This window comes from Mchenga conophoros, linkage group LG23 (assembly GCF_057382185.1).
Source record: "Mchenga conophoros isolate Kocher_MC1m ecotype Shallow Benthic linkage group LG23, M_conophoros_male_GT1.1, whole genome shotgun sequence".
NCBI classification, from domain to species: Eukaryota; Metazoa; Chordata; class Actinopteri; order Cichliformes; family Cichlidae; genus Mchenga; species Mchenga conophoros.
This window is the reverse complement of record NC_140547.1, coordinates 2,067,796-2,088,959: the sequence shown is the minus strand read 5'-3', so window position 1 is coordinate 2,088,959 and position 21,164 is coordinate 2,067,796. Positions and strand designations below refer to the sequence as shown.

General features: G+C 41.4%; 2 protein-coding genes across 5 annotated transcripts; both read right to left on the bottom strand.

The window, feature by feature from the left end:
- Positions 1-254: 254 nt before the first annotated feature.
- haus5 (HAUS augmin-like complex, subunit 5) lies at positions 255-7,973 on the bottom strand. The gene is made up of 20 exons (XM_085264373.1): positions 7,828-7,973; positions 7,610-7,739; positions 7,465-7,527; positions 7,235-7,267; positions 7,078-7,102; positions 6,829-6,961; positions 6,105-6,264; positions 5,932-6,013; positions 5,441-5,532; positions 5,303-5,357; positions 5,070-5,197; positions 4,891-4,972; positions 4,273-4,427; positions 3,821-3,983; positions 3,510-3,590; positions 3,226-3,371; positions 2,971-3,067; positions 1,638-1,776; positions 1,338-1,470; positions 255-543 (listed from the first exon to the last, which is right to left on the bottom strand). Exons 2-20 carry the CDS (start codon positions 7,705-7,707, stop codon positions 441-443), a joined length of 1,968 nt encoding a protein of 655 aa, XP_085120499.1. The 5' UTR covers positions 7,708-7,739; positions 7,828-7,973; the 3' UTR covers positions 255-440.
- Positions 7,974-9,005: 1,032 nt separating this feature from the next.
- On the bottom strand, positions 9,006-18,147 carry LOC146546327 (fizzy-related protein homolog). 4 transcript variants are annotated; one of them, XM_085265343.1, is made up of 14 exons: positions 17,986-18,147; positions 16,366-16,466; positions 15,941-16,060; positions 15,391-15,454; positions 15,165-15,292; positions 14,994-15,076; positions 14,729-14,912; positions 14,585-14,650; positions 14,398-14,500; positions 14,062-14,246; positions 13,729-13,962; positions 9,942-10,124; positions 9,730-9,822; positions 9,006-9,647 (listed from the first exon to the last, which is right to left on the bottom strand). In XM_085265343.1, exons 2-14 carry the CDS (start codon positions 16,423-16,425, stop codon positions 9,606-9,608), a joined length of 1,545 nt encoding a protein of 514 aa, XP_085121469.1. In that variant the 5' UTR covers positions 16,426-16,466; positions 17,986-18,147; the 3' UTR covers positions 9,006-9,605. The 4 variants fall into 4 exon arrangements, with proteins under 4 accessions (XP_085121469.1, XP_085121468.1, XP_085121470.1 ...); XM_085265342.1 differs by having other exon boundaries at positions 15,165-15,295; positions 17,986-18,146; XM_085265344.1 differs by having other exon boundaries at positions 9,942-10,046; positions 15,165-15,295; positions 17,986-18,144.
- Between the last annotated feature and the right edge of the window lie 3,017 nt (positions 18,148-21,164).

Below are 21,164 nucleotides of genomic sequence, written 5' to 3'. Positions count from 1 at the left end.
CACAAGAATCAGATTGCTCCACTCCCCCTTCACTGCTACAAAGGAGCAGCGCTACTCCATGCAAAGGATGGCTGCACACTCCACAACGGTGCCCACGGAGCTCGACGGTGGACCGAATGCCGACTGTGAGAAAGATCGATACATGGCTATTGATAGACACCTACGGCTCATTCACAATGGATTCAGCTTGGTTTTCCAATGCAGGAGCCAGAGGCAGTTTTAAACAACTTTAATGGATATGAGGAAGCAAAGAAGAAAGGAACAAGTATTTTGCTTCGAAAGGGTTTATTAGTGACTGATTTACACATGGTAAGACATTAGGAGTAATGATGACAAATGAGAGAAAAAACAAACAAACACAATTTGTGCATTAAATATCTACAACACAGTGTTCATTCTACCACTGAAAGGTGCTGAAAGGAATCCATCACAGTATTAAACTATGGGGACTTTGCTGCTAGTTTCCACCTTTGTAACCACTGCTGAAAAGTCAGTCCTCCTTTACTGACCTCGGGAAGGACATGCTGGGCTGGCCTTTCCCACCTACAACACACAAAACAGGGACGTTAACTAGAGAATGAGACGCTGGACTACTGAGCAAGGGCATGAATGGAAAATAATTAGAGCCAATAAATTCAGTTAGATATTGGCCTCAGATGTACTAGCATGAATTTTATTTTTTTTTAATTCAAGCCATGAAGTCATTTAGAAATGGTGTAATCACCTGTCTGTAGATAGGCAAGTTGACAGTAAGGTTTAAGACTTCATTTACTACCAAAGAATTAAGAAAGCTGGTCTTTTTTGAAATAGTTTGAGCTGCAAAACTATAATTAGATGACTTAAACCACTATCAGTCAGTTTCCGTACCTGGATTAAGCTTCTACATTTAAAAAAAGAAAAAAGTCAATAATAATCAGAATCACTGACCAGGTGTAATTTATCCATTGCATTACGGAGACCAGTTAAAAATGGCAAGTACATTTATCTCTCCATAATGGACTCCAGCAACAAAAGCCTAGTCAGACAATCAATGAAAGATCATTAAAACTGCCTAAATCACTTACATTTGGAAAGAAAAAACACTTACAAAAGTGTGCACGAATAATCTTAGTATTGTCTAAAGGTTAAACCAGGAAGTAGTTCTAATGAGTGTTTAAAACATGCTCTTTTAGTGATAACTCGTCCATTCACTTGCAGATGTTGTTCAGGTAACCGTATCACTCTAGGTAATTCCCAGATCTCAATTTGTAAAAATACACCCAGATTAGAAAGGAGAAATCTCGATTAAGCAGCAATTAAAATGATAACAGGTTATCGGTTTAAAAGATGCGTCTCACCAATAAGAGATGGCGGTTTTGACTTGGTCCCCATAAGAAAGGCCCTGTGCACAGCGGTGAGTGAGCCCTCGGACTCTTGGTACCAAAGACTTAAGAAGCTTTTGGTCCTCCTCCATGACTCTGGACAGGAGAGCTAAGAGTGCAGACAGACAGCAGTATGTTACTAAAAATCCACTGAGCATTTTATTTTTTAAGGAAATTTCTCAACATATTAAGTACGTGTACACCAAACACTGCCCTCATTTGTGTTTAAACCAAATGCTTTAAATCTCTTATCTCCCGATAAGTTCTCCTGGTTACCCTTTTGATCAGATGCCTCCAGCTGATCCGCTTCCTTCTTTATCTTCTGCAGAGTGGCAGAGTGAAGCTGAAGTAACTGACGAAGAAAACGCAGCTCAAGCTGTTGTGAGCGAGATCGGGAACACAACTCCTCCGGAGCCTGAAGTCGGGTGTGAAAGTCAAAAAAGTTACTAATATGCAATATATGAGGAAAAATAAAACAGTGAAAAAGGACACCTCCCAGCAGCTTTGGTACATGGAACTCTATTTTCCTTCTGCTCAGTGAAACTGACTTTCAAAGATGCAATTTTTATCATCCCTGGTTGTGAGGGGTTCAGCATCGATCAATGACCGTCCGTTACAATCACTTAGGCCACATTTAAGAATTGGCTGCAAACACTGATTTTGTAGAAAATGATTTGAGAAAGATCCACAGGAAACATAAGTGATGTTAGGATAGTGAGACGGTCACTAAGTCCCTTTAGAAGATTTCTTTGGAGGCCATTACCCAGGCAGCATGACTGAATAAACTGTTTGTTTTAGTGACTGAAATTACAATTTGAATATTTTAAAATAATACAACACAAAATCATGATGTCACCAGTTCAGAACAATGCTCCACTGACTAACATCTACTTTTACTGAAGCAAATGACTCAGTCACACTAAAGCAAGATCATCATAGCAACCTCCTTTCAGCAAAGGAAGGAAGGAAGGAAGAATGAAGTGGTTGCCCAGTGACTGCATTGAATGTTTTTAGCGTTCAGCAACCAACTCCAACTGGACACCCTGAGTTTGAGTGTGCAACACTTCCAAACTCTGGCAACCACCTTCAATCACAAGGCGACTGCAAAGGTTGTCTGCAAATAATCGGTGTCTAATTTACGAACACGGACAGTCTGCCTGAACGATGCAATCATTTGGAGTCAGCTGAACAGAAGAGCTCGTCTGCAGAGCGTTCAGAGGAGCCTATCAGGTCCAGTTTCACTGCGTGTTATACCTGTATAACCATGCACGTGACAAATAAAGAATCTTGAATCTTCATTTGTAAGAGACGACTCCAACTGCCTGTCGATTTGCAATAAACAACTGACCTGCAGTAACTACGTCGCAATTTGTGAAAGAATGTTTTAAACCTATGAGTTTCTGGCTGGGCTCTCAATGCAAGTAATTAAATGAATTTCTGTGGTATTTAGATGGTAAGGGAGGGACACAGATTTGCAATTTTCACTAATTAATCACCATATCATCACAAACAGATTGCAACTGTAGCAAAACATGAGCGTGAGAGCGAGCCGAATCAAAGAGAAAACAGTAAAACTGCAATACTTTACATATTATATGCCAGAACTCACCTTGTACAGAGGGAATGCCAGACTCTGACACACGCTGCTGAAGGTCGGGGACCGCAAGCGATGGATGGACAACCACGATGCAGGAATTCGTTGCATACTAAACAAAACAAAATGGAATTATATTTCTGGTCAGCGAATGTCACCGCTGGACAAGGACAACAATTAAATATGTTTTTGTTTTGATTCACTGCAGCTGGGCCCACAGATGTACCACCAACAAGGCAAATAGAGGGATACCAAGCAACATGCTCATACCCTTCAATAGTTCTGCGGTCCAGTGAAAGAAGTGAAACTGTTCCCATCTGTCTGGCCTCCTTAGACACAGCGTTCCTTAGACTGTTGGCTGCAGTGGTCACATCTTCAAACTGTGCCACTAGTTTTGCCTGGATGAATTCCTCTAACTGAGACAAAACACAAAGATTAAAATCCTCAGAGTGCTACAAAAAAAAAACCCATAAGAATTAAATTTTAGTCACTCTCGTTTTTCACCCCAGACTGAAGCCTCTCATCAAACATATTTCACTGTCATTGATCCTGACCTCTCTGTGAAGATGAATCAGCTGCGTCTTGGCTGTCGAGTTCCCCTTAATCAGACCTCTGATCTGCTCTTGTCTGAGAAGCTATAAAAACAAGAAAGCAGAACATGATTATTTTTATGATCAGAATCAGAAAGGGTTTTATTGCCAAATGTTGAGCAGGTTTACAACATTAGGAAATTGCTGCGATGATGTGACAAATGCTGACAAAAAGTCAGTCTCCTCACACCTAGCAACCATCTAGACCACAGATCTACAATATATAATGCATGTAGAAAATATTTCATCCCAAAATATTGTCTGTCAACTCTCACCACTAGTTGTCTGAAGTCCAGTATGCTCTGCCACTGCCTGCGAAGGCTTCTTAGCGCCTCCTGTCGACTTTGGGCATGTTGGTCAAGTTGGATGCAGCGGTCTCTGATATAATCCCTGGCGGCTGCCTGCATCACACACTGCAGTTCCACCTCGAGAGCTGATCTAACAGTTCAGAGCGCAAGGAAAATAAAAAGCATGTAGAAGACGAGACAAAATTATTGCCTCTAAAGATATTACCACTAATTAAAATGAGCTCACATAGCTGTTTTCAAACAGGATGTAAATACAAAGTTTAAAAACATTGTAACGTTCAGATAAAAACAACAACAATAACAGTGGCTGTTTGTTGCCCCCCCCACACACACACAGAAACCCAACTCCCAAGGTGCAGTACTGCAAAAAAAACATGAAATGTATGGAAAAGGCAGAGAGTGAATTGGAATGAACTTACAGTGCCAAGGAATCATCCTGGAGCTCATCTCTAATACTGGACACCTCGAGCTCAGCGTCCTTCTTACGGGTTTGCAGCTGGTTTTTGAGCTGCTGGACTCTGGAGCGAGTCTGGGCCAGTTCCACCAAGTTCTGCTCCACTTCTTCCCAAGCAGCCTGCAGCAACAATCACATGCGGGTCTATGCATGAAAAGTTACCAATCGCAGATTCCAGGAAAAAGAAAGAGATGATCATGGTTCGATCAAGATTTTATGTATCAGGACATAATGTGTGAAAAAATAAGTCCACTCTTACTGCTTCTGTTTATTTCATTCACTGATCATCAGCAAATGTGACATTGTTGTTAAAGCTGGTTCTACAAGCTACTGAATCATATGGTGTGTTTAACCTTTGACACTGTTTCTGCATTTTGGATTAGTTTTTGTTAAATCAACAATGATATGGTTTAATATGACATGTGCTATTGTTTGTATTTACCTCATTTTAAGACCAGATTATCTTTATTATGTCCTGATATGTAAACTGTTAGAATTAACAGGGGGTGTGCTATTTTTCATCATGATGGTATGAACATGGTTTTGTCTGCGTTACTATTGGTATACTGCAATGTGACCGCACCTCTAAGAGGGTTTTAACTGGTGGCAACTCATTTTCCTCTTCTGCTGACATATCCAGAAGGTGATCGCTTTCATAGCGGAACCTGCATGTCAAAAAATAAATAAATACATTTTTAAAATGCATTACACTGGAAATCTGGAAGCATAACATGAAATGAAAGATCCCAGTCACTGCCTTACTGCAGAGCTGTTACATCCCGTGTCACGTCCAGAGACGACAGTTTCTCCTCCAATACCTTCTGCTCTCTTGAAGCCAAATACTGCAGCGCTGATAGAACATGGTTTGGAGGGTAAGTACCCAACACGTTCTGGTGACACAACAAGCAACAGCGTGTTAATGCAAAGTCAAAATTAAAGACAGTGTTAACACAAATACAAAAATATTTTGTAAAATCAGACACAAACACACCAACCTCAACAGCACTCAGCCAGTACTGGAATACAGCAGTCCGCTGCTCACGGGTCATACTACAGGGAAAACAAACAAACAAGAAACTAAATACATTTTAAAAGCTGAATAACTTAAATCGAGTACAGTCTGCGGTCCTTACTGTGTGGCTGCAGAGTGCTGTGTTTTCGATTCGCACTCTTGTAAAGACTGATAGAAGTGGACCCTGTCGTCACACAGCTCTCTCACATCGCGCTAAAGAAAAAAAACAAAAGTAATGGATGATTTCATGAAGTCAGCAGCTGATATGCTACAGTTGCCTCGGTAAGCAACTGATTCCAGATTTGTGCGAATGTTAACATTTCTCCCAGAATACATTAGGTAAGGTTAGGTGAAGTAATGTTGGGTTAACACCAGTGTGTGAATGGGTGGATGACTGGTTGGTTAAAGCACTTTGGGGTCCTTAGGGACTAGTAAAGCGCTATATAAATACAGGCCATTTACCATTTAACTGGTAACTATAAATTGGCCCCAAGTCTGAATGTCTGTCTGATGGATAGAAAACACACAGAGTCCCTCCAAAGCAGCTATATCTGTCTGATAAACATTCTAAATTTTAAACTTAAGTAAAATACAGATTCGGGCATGTTTTACCAGAACTTGTGCCTCTGTTGCCACTTTGACATTGAGGCTGTTGCAAGAAGATTTATCAAACAGCACTTCAATTTCTGCTTTTCTGCAATAAACACACACACAAAAAGAAAAACATGTAAAAGGCATCGCGGCTCATTTTCACTTAAAATGTATTAGTAAATGTTTTGTCTTACCTGGCCATCTGTTCCAGAGCCTGGCAGTGCACACTGATCTGTTGGACATCATCAGAAAGATCCTTGCAGCTCGAGATGCAGCGCTGCCTGAAAGCCTGAAGCAGCAGCTCTCTGCGTTGGCCGTCTTCCACCTGGGCCCAGGTTCGACTGATAGAGCTCTCTGTGTAATCACAGCAGAAAATGCAGCTATTAAACGCAAACGGCAAAATAGTAGAGAAAAACCATTTCTGCCGTTCACCCTCAACAAAAGTTAAAGAAGAAAGATCTTTTCACAGCCATGTAAATTAAGTTGAGAAAACTGATATCACCGATTCAACCTTGTCAGCACTTTGTGGTATAACTAATATATTTGAGCTGAACCTGTCACCATGTGAAATGTGTGAAAAAGATATTTTTTCAGAACTTCTCTCATTTTAACTTTAATTATTTTATCTTTATATAAGAAAACAATCACAAAGTGTAACTCAGTACCTTTTGAAACAAACATACACAACATCAGACATGTTTGCATCTAATCAAAGTAGTGACAACACATCAACTGATGATTTTGAATTGAGCATAGGTGTGAATGTGAGAATGATCGGTTGCTGTCTCTGCGTTAGTGTCCAATGTGCACTGCGTCTCACTCAGCAGGACAGGCTCCAGTCCCCTCACAACCCTGACTGGAGGAAAATTATGGCGGAATGGCTGGAAGTCCTGCCCACAGTGTATATGATGGACTAACCTTGTGTGGCCATCTGCTCCTCTGTAACACTCATCTGAGAGTCCAGGTGACTAATCTCTTCTTTCAGCTGCTCTATCTTCTTCTGGAGATCTTTACGCCTTGCAGCCTCATTCTGGCCCTCAGCCTGACAAGACTGCACACCAGTAAACACAAACATAGCTTTTACAGACACTCCACTTTGTGAAGCGCAATCACTAACAATTAAACTAAATTATAACTGCTGGGGAAAAGAAATAAGTTGCAGCCTACCTCTTTGTCTTGAAGCGATTTATACCTAATAACAATGTCAAGGATAACAGAGCAAATAAATAACAAAGAAAGGTAACATTCAGGTCCGGGAGAAATTTAAAGTCTGTTGGAAAGAAGCTGGAAGCTTTGCAAATCAAGTCAAGACCAAAAAGGATACCACTGAAGATTGCCACGCATGATCCTCACATTCCTAAAAAGACAGAAATCAGTCAGAGGTTGCAGTTTATTTTAGAAAACAGGCCATTCATACAAATGTTTTTTCTTTTGCAATGAACCAGAGTCCTGAGTAAATGTTTGAGGACAGGAAATGAGCCGTGCTCTCGTTATAATTTAGTGATCAAAAGGTTTATAAAACAAAACAAAAAGCAAGCGGGAGCAAAGTCTCACCTTTGCTGGAAAACATGCTGGGTGACATATTTCCATATCGACTTCCCCGTCCCAACACAGAGTCTGGAAAACAATCAACATTAGTTCAAGGCTAAAAAGTTAGGTAATAACATTGACGACAGGTCATATAAGTGTAGATACCTACGTTTTAAAATAGCTGTCATTAGGCAGCCTGTCCGGGGGCAGCCCAAACTCCTCTGTCGCCCAGCGTTTCAAGTCCTGAACAAGATTTCTGTCTCCCATCCTGACAAATAACAGCGGGTAACGAGCTAAAGCTAGAAACAACAACAGGAGACTATTATCATCAGCCAGCGTAGTTAGCTTAATGAGTGCACGTAATTCACAGATGTCCCTCCAACTTACCGTGCTCGCACGAAAGATGCCTCTTTAATTCAATAAAAACAGTTTACGGCGCTAAAACGGGAATATTGTTTAACCTAAACCTACTCAAACTTTCAAGTTCCCGCCTGTCGACAGCATTTCCGATCAACGACCACAGAGGAAGAGGAAAAAAGTACCGCCACCTGCTGGATTGGAGAGCAATTACAACTACAGCCATTTGCTGTCATCAGCACAGACTGTGCCTTAGCTTTGATTTTACACAAACATCTCACATAATGAAAATCATGTAATGATCCAGAAGCCAATATTCTTTTTTTTTTTAAACGTGGAGATAATTTAAAAGATGTTGTTTGTCATGTTATTTATTGCACTGTTCAACCCCAAAATCTGATCTGCTACTCACATGACTTCTAATCAGGGACATTTGGTATATATACACATGCTCATGACAACCTGCTGAAGTTCAACCCAAGCATCAGAATGGAGACGAAAGGTGATTTAAGTGACTTTGAATTTGCCGTGTTGATGTCAGAGGTCAAGGGAATACAACTCGTTTCACTCAAGGGATGCAGAAGAGCACCTTTGAATGCAGATGAGTTAGAGCAGCAGAAGACCATACTTTGTGCCTATCAGCCAGGAACAGGAAATTGAGGCTTTAATTCATACTGGCTCATCAAACGTGAACAACAAAAGCTCGGTAAAACTTTGTCCGGTCTGATCAGGCTCAATTTTTGCTTTCACATTCACACGGTAAAGAGTTTGGTGCAAACAACATGAAAGCATGGCATCGCCCTGCCCCGTGCAAGTGGTTCAGGCTGGTTGATGGTGGTGTGGTGGTGTGAGGAATATCATCTCGGCACACCGGGTCCAGAAGTATCAGTTGTGCATCACTTAAATGCGACAGCCTACCCGAGTTCTGCTGCTGACCATATTCCCTTATGACCACAGTGTACTCATCTTCTGATGGTTGCGTCTGGGGAGGATAACGCGCCACATCACAAAACTCGAATGATCTAAAACTGTTTGGTTGTTTTTTCTTAAACACTGCAACAAGTTTACCAGAATCTCTGAGGAATGTTTCCAGCAGCTTGTTCAATTTATGCCGCGAAGAAATTATAACAATTCTGAATGCACTGGCGGGTTTTCCATCCACGCTGTACAAGTTGTGAAAAATAAATAAATAAACACAAAGTCAGAAAGTGGCTCCTGAGTATCTTTTATTTGTTTTACTGCAAATAATCAGCAATTCAGTAGACGTCTAAATGCACAGCATTAGACTTTGTGTACTCAGTCACCTCCTCTCAACCACAGTCCAAAGGTCACAATAACCATGGTGCTTGTTTTTTTATTTATTCATAGTATAATATGTCATTAAATCACTCCAAACCTCCATCCTATGAACAATGGTGTAAAAATAAGTCTCTGAATGTCTTTTGTATAATAAGTGTGTTAAATAAATTAAATCTGAGGTAAACAAAACACATTTCAGATGATACCAATATTCTTAAGGCTTGTGATTTCTACTTTTGTATACTGACAAAAAAGAAAGAAAAAAAAACCACCCACTTTTACATTTTTTAAGCATACAATACAAATAATACACTCACAGCAGGTGCAAAAGAATTTTTCACACAATTTTAAAAAATAAAAATAAAACTAGGTGTTGCTGTCATTCCCTTTGTGAAAAGAAAACTCACAATAAGCCTCTGATTGTACTTTATGTCTTTAGCACCGGGCGGCTGAGCTATCCGCCGATGATGGCAGGATTTTATTTCTTTAAAAAAAAAAGGTGCTTAAAGTCACCGTATCCTCTTGAAGAGATTTAAAACTGATACAGATTCCTGAAACAAAAAATGAAGAAACTTGGTTAATGTTTTCAGCAGGTATTAAAATGGGCGGGGTTTGTTGTCGATGCTTTCTCACCTTTGTCGAGCGCGTTTTATTGAAAACGTTCCAGAAGCGTAAAGTCTCGTCTCCAGCTCCCGTCACGATCGCCTCACCGTCTGGAGACATGGCCTAGAGAGTACAACAAGTCATTCGAATTTTATCTCAATAATGTTCTTATTTAAAGTAAAGCGCTATATAAATACAGGCCATTTATATTATCAGTGGAGAGAAAAAAACCCCAGACTGACCAGGTAGAGCACTCGGTAGGAGTGTCCTGTAAGCTTGGCCACCTGAGTGAGAGCTGGATATTTCCACACCAAGATTTGATTCTGAGAGTATCCGTGGGTGCTTACCTGAAAAAGAAAAGCATTTGTTTGCTTTTTGTTGTTTTTAACAGCGAACTCCAGTTCATGTATGTGTGATGGACCGAGCTGAAAAAGCAGGAGTCACAGGAATGATCCGAAAATGGGTTTTCATTTATTTACAAACAGTAAATGTTGAGCTCATGAAAGAAGTCAAAGAAACCGTGAACTGTGACCTCAACAAACATGAGTGACCTAAACAGGAAATGACACACATATAATGGCTGATCAGACCACTATGACACAACAGAAGTAAACAAACCACAAAACGATGCAGCACAGTCCAGTTTGTTAATAAACTAAACACCAAAGAAGAAAATCAAAACTAAACCCTAAACTCAAACATAGGGATGGGTATCGTTTAGGTTTTATCCGATACCGGTGCCAAATCGGTACTTTTGAAACGGTGCCGGTGCTTAAACGGTGCTCAAACCGGTGCTTAAAGAATGGAGAACACAAAATTGGTCCAAAAACTTCTCATGTTCAGCTGTTTTTTGTAAAAAGATAACAATGTTAGCCTTTTCTGCAGCTATGGGGCATATATGGCATCACTCTTGGCTGGAAGCAGTGCTTAAACAATGGAAAAAAACACAAACTTTGTCCAAAAACCTCTCATGTTTAACTGTTTTCCACTTTTTCTTTGGTCATTTTAGCCTTTTTTGCCAGGGTGAAGGGAGTATCTGCCATCAAACAAGAAGACAGCCGCATGTAGCTATGATGGTGTTTGCTAGTTCACCTTACATGCATTAATGTAATAACGTGGTTAGCCTACTCAACGTAAATTACACACGAACAACATTAAGCTACTCACGCAGAGAAGAACGGCTGCTGCTGCATCATCATTCTCATCATTCTGCTACACTGGCAGGGCTAGGGGCCAGGACTCTCCTCTTCGTGTTTTTGGGGGATGTTGCATAACAGGCAACCCACCCGCAGTAGATGCGCTCGGTGTGAGGTCTCGCAGCAAGCTATCAAATACGGCACATTTCTGGGCTTTTAAAAAAAAAACGCTATGCGTTGCCAGGTGTTTCATCGGATTCGAGGTGTTACCTCCTTTGACAGCATCACAGTATCAGCTTAAAGCACTTGTTGCTGCTGAGTTTGCATCTTTTGCTGTGAAGTACAGCCAGACTTTTGACCGCTTCGCCTTGGACATTTTTAATCTGTAGCTCTGCGCTAACAGAACGTACGTACCTGGGCCCGCCTACTATTCTCGGAAACGTAAAATGATTGGCTAGAAGTGTATCACAGCTCAGGAAAAAAAAGCACCGAAATAAAGCACCGAAATAAAGCACCGAAATAAAGCACCGAAATGTGCGCTGCTTTTCGGTCTGGTTACTACCGTTTATGTCAGAACCGGTGCCATCATGGCACCGGACACCGGTACCCATCCCTACTCAAACATTTAACTAAAGAAAACACACTTTCTCCCCCTTCAGCAGGAGGTGGTGGTGCGGTCCAATCATCCCCTCTATGCATTTCACTGCTTTAAACGCCACCTTTTGTTTCCTTTACCTGTTTCTTACCTGCCACGATCGGTGAGGGAGGCCAGACAAAGACTATACAAAAATCAAACCAAGAATCAGAAATAAATTGGTATAAATACATAAGCAAACTAAATGTGCGCGCTTACAAACAAATGTATCCAAACCAAACAATAAACTTACTGCAAACTGAAGTGTGTTATTATTATTAATGAAGAAATAAAGAATACATCAGAGTTACCGACTTTTAGAGTGCAGTCATGGGTGTGGCCATCACAGTATGTAAAGGCGATATAGCTGAATTAACAGCGAGCTTAATCTCTGAAAACCTCTTCTTTCTTTCGGGGTCGCCACAGCAGATCATCTGCCTCATCTCAGCCTATCCCCAGCATCCTCTGTCGCACCAACCCTCTGCATTTCCTCCTTCACTGCATCCACGAACCTTCTCTGTAGTCTTCCACTACCCTTCCCTCTGCACAGGTCCAAACCATTATGTTACCGTTTTATGGGGTAACTGTTGAACCCATTCTCCATAACGGATAACCTTTGTGTCAAGCTCGGATCACAAATTCAAAATGTCATTAAAAGGGCTGGAAAGATGATTAGCATGCTCCATCCATCTTCCCCCCAGAAGATATCTGAAGAGTCAGTGATTGAGTGGGTTGGGGGAGGATCACTAAAGATATAAATCACGTCCTTAATAATAAAGAGCATGACTGATGAAGAATAAAGTACGAGACTCCTGCCTGACAGAATCTGTCATCCTGCTCATCACTAATACAAAATGATTAATCTCTTTATCTGTGTATTTAAAGTTCACATTAAATCAAACATGACAGTTACCTTATGTGACAGTAAGACTCACCTACCTGCCAGTTTTGGGTCCAGCAACGACAAATCAGTAATTTTGCAGCTATTCTTAATTCTGAAGTTTGTCATTTTCAATAAAACACACAAAACAGGATTCATTCTGCACTCGTAGGTTTACGCTAATTTTACATGCAACGAAACAGAGTTGAGTTTTAATCTCCCTCACTCATGATTATAGAGCTGAGGTCGATCCATGCAGAAGCCCCTGGAGCTGGCCAATCAGAACAGCTCTGTACATGTATCCAATCGACTTCAGAAAATGCTCTTAACTAGGGATGGGTACCGGTATCCGTTGCCATAATGACATAAACGGTAGTAACCAGACCGAAAAGCAGCACACATTTCGGTGCTTTTTTTCTTGAGATGTCTCACACTTTGGATTCTAGCCAATCATTTTACCTTTCCAAGGATAGTAGGCGGGGCCAGGTACGTACGTTCTTTTAGAGCAGAGCTACAGATTAAAAATGTCCAAGGCGAAGCGGTCAAAGTCTGGCTGTACTTCACAGCAAAAGATGCAAACTCAGCAGCAACAAGTGCTTTAAGCTGATACTGTGATACTGTCAAAGGAGGTAACACCTCAAATCTGATGAAACACCTGGAGACGTATAGCATTTTGTTAAAAGCCGAGAAATGCACCGTATTTGATAGCTTGCTGCGAGACCTCACACCGAGCACATCTACTGCGGGTGTGGTGCCTGTTATCGGACCCGGAGTTAGCAACATCCCCCAAAAACACAAAGAGGAGAGTCCTGGCCCCTAGCCCTGCCAGTGTAGCAGAAATGATGAGGATGATGATGCAGCAGCAGCCGTTCTTCTCTGCGTGAGTAGCTAATTTACGTTGAGTAGGCTAACCACGTTATTACATTAATACACGTAAGGTGAACTAGCAAACATCATCATAGCTACATGCGGCTGTCTTCTTGTTTGATGGCAGATACTCCCTTCACCCTGGCCAAAAAGGCTAAAATGACCAAAGAAAAAGTGGGAAACAGCTGAACATGAGAGGTTTGTGTTTTTTTTCCATTGCTTAAGCACTGCTTCCAGCCAAGAGTGATGCCATATATGCCCCAAAACTGCAGAAAAAAAACATGAGAGGTTTTTGGACAAAGTTTGTGTTTTCCGTTCTTTAAGCACCGTTTAAGCACCGGCACCGTTTCAAAAGTACCGGTTTGGCACCGGTATTGGATAAAACCTAAACAATACCCATCCCTACTCTTAACGCATCGCTGCTGACCTACATTTTTAATCAGTGTCTTCACAATTACAAATGGTAATAAATCCGCGGACAGCACATCTACTGTGCATGTGGGGTCTCTTACCAGCTCATTAGCATGTTTGGACCAGGCCAGGTTGCAGACCTGAGAGCCGGTGTCCATGCACTGCAGCGGCTGCGATGTCAGGGTATTCCAAAATCTAATGCAGCGGTCGGCGGTGCCGCCGCCCGAGGCCAGCAGGCCGTGCTGATGGGGGGACCAGGCGATGGCTTTAACTGCAGCCAGGTGATCGATGTACGTCTGCATGGGACTGAGCGACGAGTGGTTCCACAGCAACAGCTAAGACCACAAATCGAACACATCATCAGTGAGCAAAGCAAATCCGTACAGTCTTTGTGGTTGATTAAATATCAATATCATCATAAAAAACAAAACTACCTTGTTGTCATTTCCACCAGAGGCGAGCAGCTGATGGTCAGTGCTCCACTTCAAACCGCACACTTCCTGTCTGTGTCCCTGCAGGCGCCTCTCTGACTGCAGCGGAGGCGTCCGCGCGTCTCGCTGGAGGATCATACGATCTCGGCTTCCCGAAGACAACTGGTCGGCGTTCCAAGCCAGAGCTCCTGTAATCAGAGTAACTTTAACTTAAGCCTCAGCTTAGACAGTCTTAGTTGCTCCGCTTGAATGACCTCCAAGATGTCTCAACTTTATCCTGGCTGATTTTTCAAGTATTCCTTTAGGATCATTTCTGAAGCCACGATCACACTAACTCACCAACTCTGGCTGTGTGGCCCTCCAAGGCAAAAAGCTTTTTGCCAGCAGCAGCATCCCAGATCTGAACATAGCCTTTGTGAGTTCCCACGGCTACAAGGTTACCCTAAAAACAAAGTGCAAAGCATCTTCTTAATAACAAAAAACAACTAACAGGTTTCTTTGACAGTAGTCTGCTACGTGTACTTACCCTTTCAGACCATCCGACCGATGTGACAGAGTCGCCCTCTACTGACAAATCGCACAGTCTGGTCACCTGAGGACACTTAGCTAGTGAGTCACTGTTGCACAGCACAGCAACAACAAACAGAAATTTACACTCCAGTATCGGTACCTGGCTGGTGCATGCGCTCCACAGGTAAACACACGTGCCCAGCCCCACACTGAGCATATTGAGAGCCGACCAGTCCACCAGGTTAAGATAAAAGTCATCCTGCAGCTCTGGAGCATCCAGGACTTTAAAGGGAATCTTGGAGATCTTGCGAGTTGGCTTCCTTGGTGAACGCAACAACTTCTGACTGCAACAGGAAGTTCAGGTATAACGTGACTCCAAAGTGCAGGGATGATCTCAAACTTTAGAGCTCAAACAGCGCTCTTACCTTTTATTGCTGACGGGTGATAACGAGTAGGGAGAGACGTTGGCGCCGTCTTCTGATGACAAGCTTTTGGTGTTGAGCGAGTACTGAAAAGTAAAGGTGCATCATTAGAGCAAACAGAGGTCTGATCAGAGCACAAACATGGATGACCGAGAGAATCTGAGACTTCCATACAGAGAAGAGACTCCTCTTCTCGGGCGGGGACGATTGCAGACGTCTGTCCTCCGTCTGGGGATCTTGGATCTTTTCTATTCCTGCTCCCAACAGCTCATTCTTCAGCAAAGCAGAGTAGGCCAGCCCGTCTGCTACAGCGACGACAGCAGTGATATTTGATTCATGTGCAGGTATAAAAGAATAACAAGGAAACAGCAAAATTTAGACAATTTCAAAACATATTCACCTTTGATATTGTCAGAAGAGGCATCCTTTGTTTTTTTGTTCACAGTCGGTGACTTCTCATTTTCCTGCACATAAATCATAAAGATTATTGATCAATTTATAACATTTACACTGTAAATTATTTCACACAACAAACCAAGCAATCATCATTCAAGGGTTCGCCTTCATTTTTACCATTTTAAACATTTGGAAAACAAACATCACAACTTTAGAAAATATGAAACAGTAAATCTGAGTCTTCCCTCCATAACCCGAACCAGCCGACTTACACGACTATTTAATTTCCACTAATTCATGAAGTTGCTGTCAAAGCCCAGAGAGGAGCGACCTCACCAGCTGTGGACACTGAGACAGTTTCCCTACTGTCGGCTATTTTCGCTGCTTAAATAAAACACAGAAGTGCTCTGAGATGCTCTTTCAAGAATTTTAAAGACTTAAAGTGACAAAACAAAACAAAAAAAATTTCCACAACATCAGAATTAGAACTTGAACCACTGGGTGTGTCCACACAGCTCTCTTACAAAAACCCAAAACTTAAAACACAGCCTCACGTTGATCCTGTGAAAGTTGATATTCCAGTTTGCCCCCGCTCTGGTAGGTATGAATCGGTCTCCAAGCTTAGTGGGCGAGGACAGTGGTGAGCCGGCGGGTGTCCGACTGTTCTGCAGTTTCTGCAACACAAACATTTATCATTAAGTATGTACGTTTATGAACACAGAGGTTTGTTAGTGATTACGTCATCTAAGATCTAACTTAATAATGTCACACATTCAGCACTGATGCACATCTTTATTAAGTTCCCATACTACAGCCAATGTGGTTACAATATCGGAGTAGATAAAAGAATAATTCTCTACAAGGAATAAATTAATAAAGCAAATTTCAAATCAGATGAAGGGATGGAAAAAATGACACTTTATCATATTATTAATGATGAAAACTAGGAAGAGGAGGAGAAACTAAGCGAACGACTCACAAAGATGTCATTCTCGGTGTTAATTTGGCGTAGGAGGCGATGTTCATAGTCGGGATCCATTCTGGACCCTGAACCCTCAACCGCAGAGTGGGAGGACACAGCTGTGCAATACAAACAAGGGAGTTAATAAATAAACAAGCAGTTTAATCGAGACAATGTAAAAGTCATCCCATTGTGATAACACTTTCTTTGCAACCACAATCTTTGCCTAAAAGTTTTTATGGACCAAGTTTTGGATATATAAAATGAACGCTGTGAAATTTTTGTGTTTTAAGATATTTAGATTTTACAATAGTCCACCCCCATCATAAAAAATAAATCAAGATATGTAATTTGGAACCAACACATCAAAAAAATCTAAAGTTGAACAAAAATCAGGCAGTCCTACAGAGTACCATCTGAAAACTCTAGGATGGCGTTTTATTTGTATCACACTATGTGCTGACATTTTTGTTTTTGTCATATTTACTCAACCAGCATCACAGTTGAGTAAAAATATGGAGATTTTGATGAAGAATTTAAAGTTAAAAGTGTTTTACATGTTTTATTTTGCATTACTGTAAAGTTTGACTTTATACTGTTTGGAAATGATCACTCTTTTGCAACATGAATGTATTAGTTTGTGCTCAAACACGGGACTTCACAGGACCGCTTTGACACTTTTAAAGTACCCGTTCCTAACTAGTGGTTCATTTTTATGGTAAGAAAGCCCAAAGGATACATCAGACTTTTATCTTTAATACTTTTTGAGCTGTCCAAGTTCAAACATTGCCTCAGATTTCAAAGTGTGAACAAACCTGCTGGAAACCCCATTTTTCTAATAAAATTATCTAGAAAAGCATCTTATAAAAGCTTTAAACTTCACAGAAATCTGTATATATTAATACAATTTGGAGCATAAAACTTTTAGGTACATCTGGGATGGTCGAGCAGGAGGACCATGAGAATTATATTGTGCCCACTTTTGTTGCTTTATGTCTGTGAAGGTTCTCAGTCATCGTAGTCTAAGGAGCTTGGAAAGAAAAGCGTCTGCACTTCTTTAAGTTGCTTGAAGTTCAGAACTGAAGAAGCTTCTCGGATGAGAGGTGAGACGTCTTCAAGCAACTTAAAGAAGTCCAGAGCTTTTCTTTCCAAGCTCCTTTGGCCTTTTGTTGCTTTGTTTCGTTTTTGTGGTCACATTTTAGGTGGACGCAGAAAATTAGAGTAAAGACGGGGTGTTTTTCTGATTTAAGTTTTAAAATGATAAAAGCAAGAAGTTGTTTTTTAAAAAAAAAATGTTAAGTCGCCATCTTGAAGTTGTAGCAGGCTAAAAGCAGCAGTTTCAGTGCTCACCTGCTAACTGTGCACTGCAAAACAAATCGATTACTCAACTTTAAATAAGCAGAACATTTAGCCCCAACTACACCGAATCAGTGCTAGTTTCAAAAGCACTAATTACCTCAGAGTAACAGCACAACTCATTATTAACCAGTTACGAGAATCTAACATGCTTCCGAGATTCATTTGTAGCTAAATGTCTTCAAAGACGCTTATTTGTGCTAAATTAGAAGCAGCCAATGATAACTACCGTTAGCTTACTTAGCTAAGGGCTATCCGCTCATATTTGTCGGGACAGCATACCTAAAACGAGCCAGCTCCGGCAGACCACCTCCGGACAGAAACAGCGGGGGCAGACGATCCGGACCGGCTATTTAAAACCATTCAGGCTCAGGTGCGGCTTGTTGTTTAGCTGAGGTCTACGTAACATTGCATTGTGGGAGTTTTGTGTCACTCCGGTGACGTACATCATAACACGGAAGTGTCCATATTTATTGCTGCAAGCAGGATGCTGTAAGGTGGGATACTGGAGCCAACTACCGGGAAAAAGAAGTGTTTTAAAAGTAGTGATCGTGGATAAAGACTGACACGGTTAGGATGTTATATTTATCCCAATATCTGTGCTACAGTTAAAGTGATGTCATAAATTAGTCTCACCAAATGGTCCAAAATATTAAAGGGGAAGCAGTTTAACATCAACATGAGTCGTGCTGGGAACTTCTGATGCAGCAGCTCAAACTTAAATAAAACCATTAAAAGCGAACACCTCCTGCCATTGTGTTTCAGTTACCTGTAATACCCACGTTTCAAGTATAGAGGGAGCACTCGACCCATAGCTGGATAGATGCTCACGGCATACATCTTTAGAAGAACAGAACAGAATAAATAGCCACTTTATTGTCATTCAGCACACACACCAGTTAGTGCACATCAGAATATCATTTTGGTGCTTTTATTCACCATTGATTGTACAATATAAATAACAAATAAATCTAAATCTAGGGTATGAAAAGAATCTATGCACACTTAAGAATATAAGAGAAATTTATATACATTATTTAAAAAAGAAAAGAAGAAAACTTGCACAGAATACTGGGAAAATAAAACAAAAAACATACGTTGCACAGCAAAAATAACAGTATTTAATAACTTAATAACTTCTGATATAATCCTGGCTGGACGTTTGACCACTCTTCCTGCATGGACCAAGCGTAGTCCACTTTCAGTAGGGTTGAGGTCGGGTCTTTGAGAAGGCCATTCCAGATGTTAATGTCAACCTACAACCAGTTTTGATGTGTGCTTTATATCACTGCTGTGTTTAAATACCCACTTGTGTCCCAGTTTCAACTGTCTGGATGTGGACTGGAGGTGAAGATTCCTCCTCTTCATTATTCCATCCACTTTTTGCAGTGTAGCAGTCCCACCCAGGGCACGGTAAATGGTAAATGGCCTGTATTTGTATAGCGCTTTTACTAGTCCCTAAGGACCCCAAAGGGCTTTTACACATCCAGTCATCCACCCATTCACACACACATTCACACACTGGTGATGGCAGCTGCATTGTAGCCACCCTGTTTGAATTTGTAATTCTTGGAATCTGCAGTTGTTTGGAGACGGCTCCAGAGACTTTTTTCCAACTTGTGTAAATGTACATTTCTTCTTTATAGATATTGACGGAGTTTTTTGGATTTTCACATTGTTCTGAGTATCAGTGAATCTACTGAGTGCTCTCAAGCAAATCCTTCTCATGCAGGCAACAAAAAACTACCAGCTGTAGTCGATCACGACCACCACAAAGAAGGTAATAGAAGTTCACCGTCTCTTTTTTTGTATCCACATGTCACAGTAAGCAAATGAAAGTATTTTATGCATTTTTAATAAAAGCCGATCACAAACCTCAGTAAAGTCAGTGGTTTCAGCTTCTGAGGATCTACTTTCAAACTGTTTAGAGGAGGGATATTGGCTTTATTGGACAAAGAACGATGAATAAGGAGGAAAAGAGGAAGACCACAGAGAAGATCCATGGATGCAGCAAAGGTGGACATGCAGAGGGTTGGTGTGACAGAAGAGAATACCAGGGATCGAGTGAGCTGGAGGCAGATGATGTGCTGTGGTGATCCCTAAAGGGAGCAGCTGAAATAAGAAAGACAGGGTTCAGTGAGAAATCAGGGAATCAATAACAAAGTACGAGTACTCTGCTGGTCCTGCGCTGGGAAATTCAGCTGTAGAAATAAAAGCTTCAGCTATGATGATCTAACATTATGTTAAGAAGAAATATCCTCTCTGCCTTCATTTTTCCAGCACAAACCTGTAGTGTAACATCTTACTGAACAACAGTCAGTAAATTGGATGCTTAATATAAGGTGGGATTGTGTCTTCACTTTCTATTCGGGCTCATTGTCTGCTACAAACTCTGCTGAAACAAAGTAAGATCGCAGCTCTTCTGAGAAAAAAAATGCAGATGGAGTGACTCACAATGAAATATTTGATCATCTAATCAAATCTGAAGCCTGGTTTTGTTTTAAGAGAGTCTGGGTGTATTTTTAGACCCGACAGCTTGCGTGTCCCACTGTCCTGCTCTAGATGATATTGTAACAGGATTATAGAGTCATAAAGTGAGTGTGTGTGTGTTTGAATGTTGCATGCTCATCCAAACAGACTGCTGAAAGTACTTTTCTGCCATCGCCTCCCTCCATATAGTAAAGTGGCCTTTGAAATGCACAGCTAATGACCATGCAGCAGCAACAAAAGCCTGAGCACTGGGCCTTTAATGCTGCCAATTGTAGTGATGATAATCACACACTGAGCGCAGAGAGGGCTTCCCCCCCGTGAACTTCACTGTGTGTTTTCTGGTGAGTGGGCCTAAAGAAATTTACCACATCAGACACACAACGTAGTCCTGCAAGTGTGAACGAAGCATCGCATCACCCCACACACACACACACACACACACACACACACACACACACACACACACACACACACACACACACACTCACTCACTCACTCACTCACTCACTCACACTCTCTCTCTCTCTCTATCTATTTGTCCCCCTCAGACACACCCACACAGCACTGGCGCCAACAACTAAATCCCCCACCCCTTTTCCTCCCTCCCCCCGTTAGCTGACCTCTAATTATGTCATGCGAAAAAGCTGTGTCCCATTGAAAAGCTCCCTTAATCAAACCCAATTAATTCCGCTTTTTTCCCTTATTATCCTTTGCAAGAAACGCGTCTTTCCAATAAGACTGTTAACTCCAACCGTGGCGCTTTCAGATCTACTCGGGTGCAGGAGCAAAATAATAGACTGCACAATTAATCAATTAGTCATTAGGGATTCAGTTGTTCCTAATGAACACAGTTGCTGTGTAGAAGAGGGGCGTTAGAGATGCCTCAAAGTTCCTCGTCTTTCTGTTTGGAAATGTGTCTACAAGTTGAATTCTTTGACTTTCACCGCTGTACTGCACAAGAAAACACAACT

What these genes read in the sequence shown, in the direction of transcription:
- haus5 (XM_085264373.1), bottom strand. Translation starts at nt 7,707, where the DNA reads ATGGGAGACAGAAATCTTGTTCAGGACTTGAAACGCTGGGCGACAGAG. An exon ending in CAGCATGTTTTCCAGCAAAG is followed by an intron (nt 7,268 to 7,464) that starts GTGAGACTTTGC and finishes CTGTCTTTTTAG; the next exon opens with GAATGTGAGGATCATGCGTG. An exon ending in GACCGCAGAACTATTGAAGG is followed by an intron (nt 3,068 to 3,225) that starts GTATGAGCATGT and finishes TGTTTTGTTTAG; the next exon opens with TATGCAACGAATTCCTGCAT.
- LOC146546327 (XM_085265342.1), bottom strand. Translation starts at nt 16,425, where the DNA reads ATGGATCCCGACTATGAACATCGCCTCCTACGCCAAATTAACACCGAG. An exon ending in TCACCCGTCAGCAATAAAAG is followed by an intron (nt 14,913 to 14,993) that starts GTAAGAGCGCTG and finishes TTCCTGTTGCAG; the next exon opens with TCAGAAGTTGTTGCGTTCAC. An exon ending in CGGTCGGATGGTCTGAAAGG is followed by an intron (nt 14,501 to 14,584) that starts GTAAGTACACGT and finishes CTTTGTTTTTAG; the next exon opens with GGTAACCTTGTAGCCGTGGG.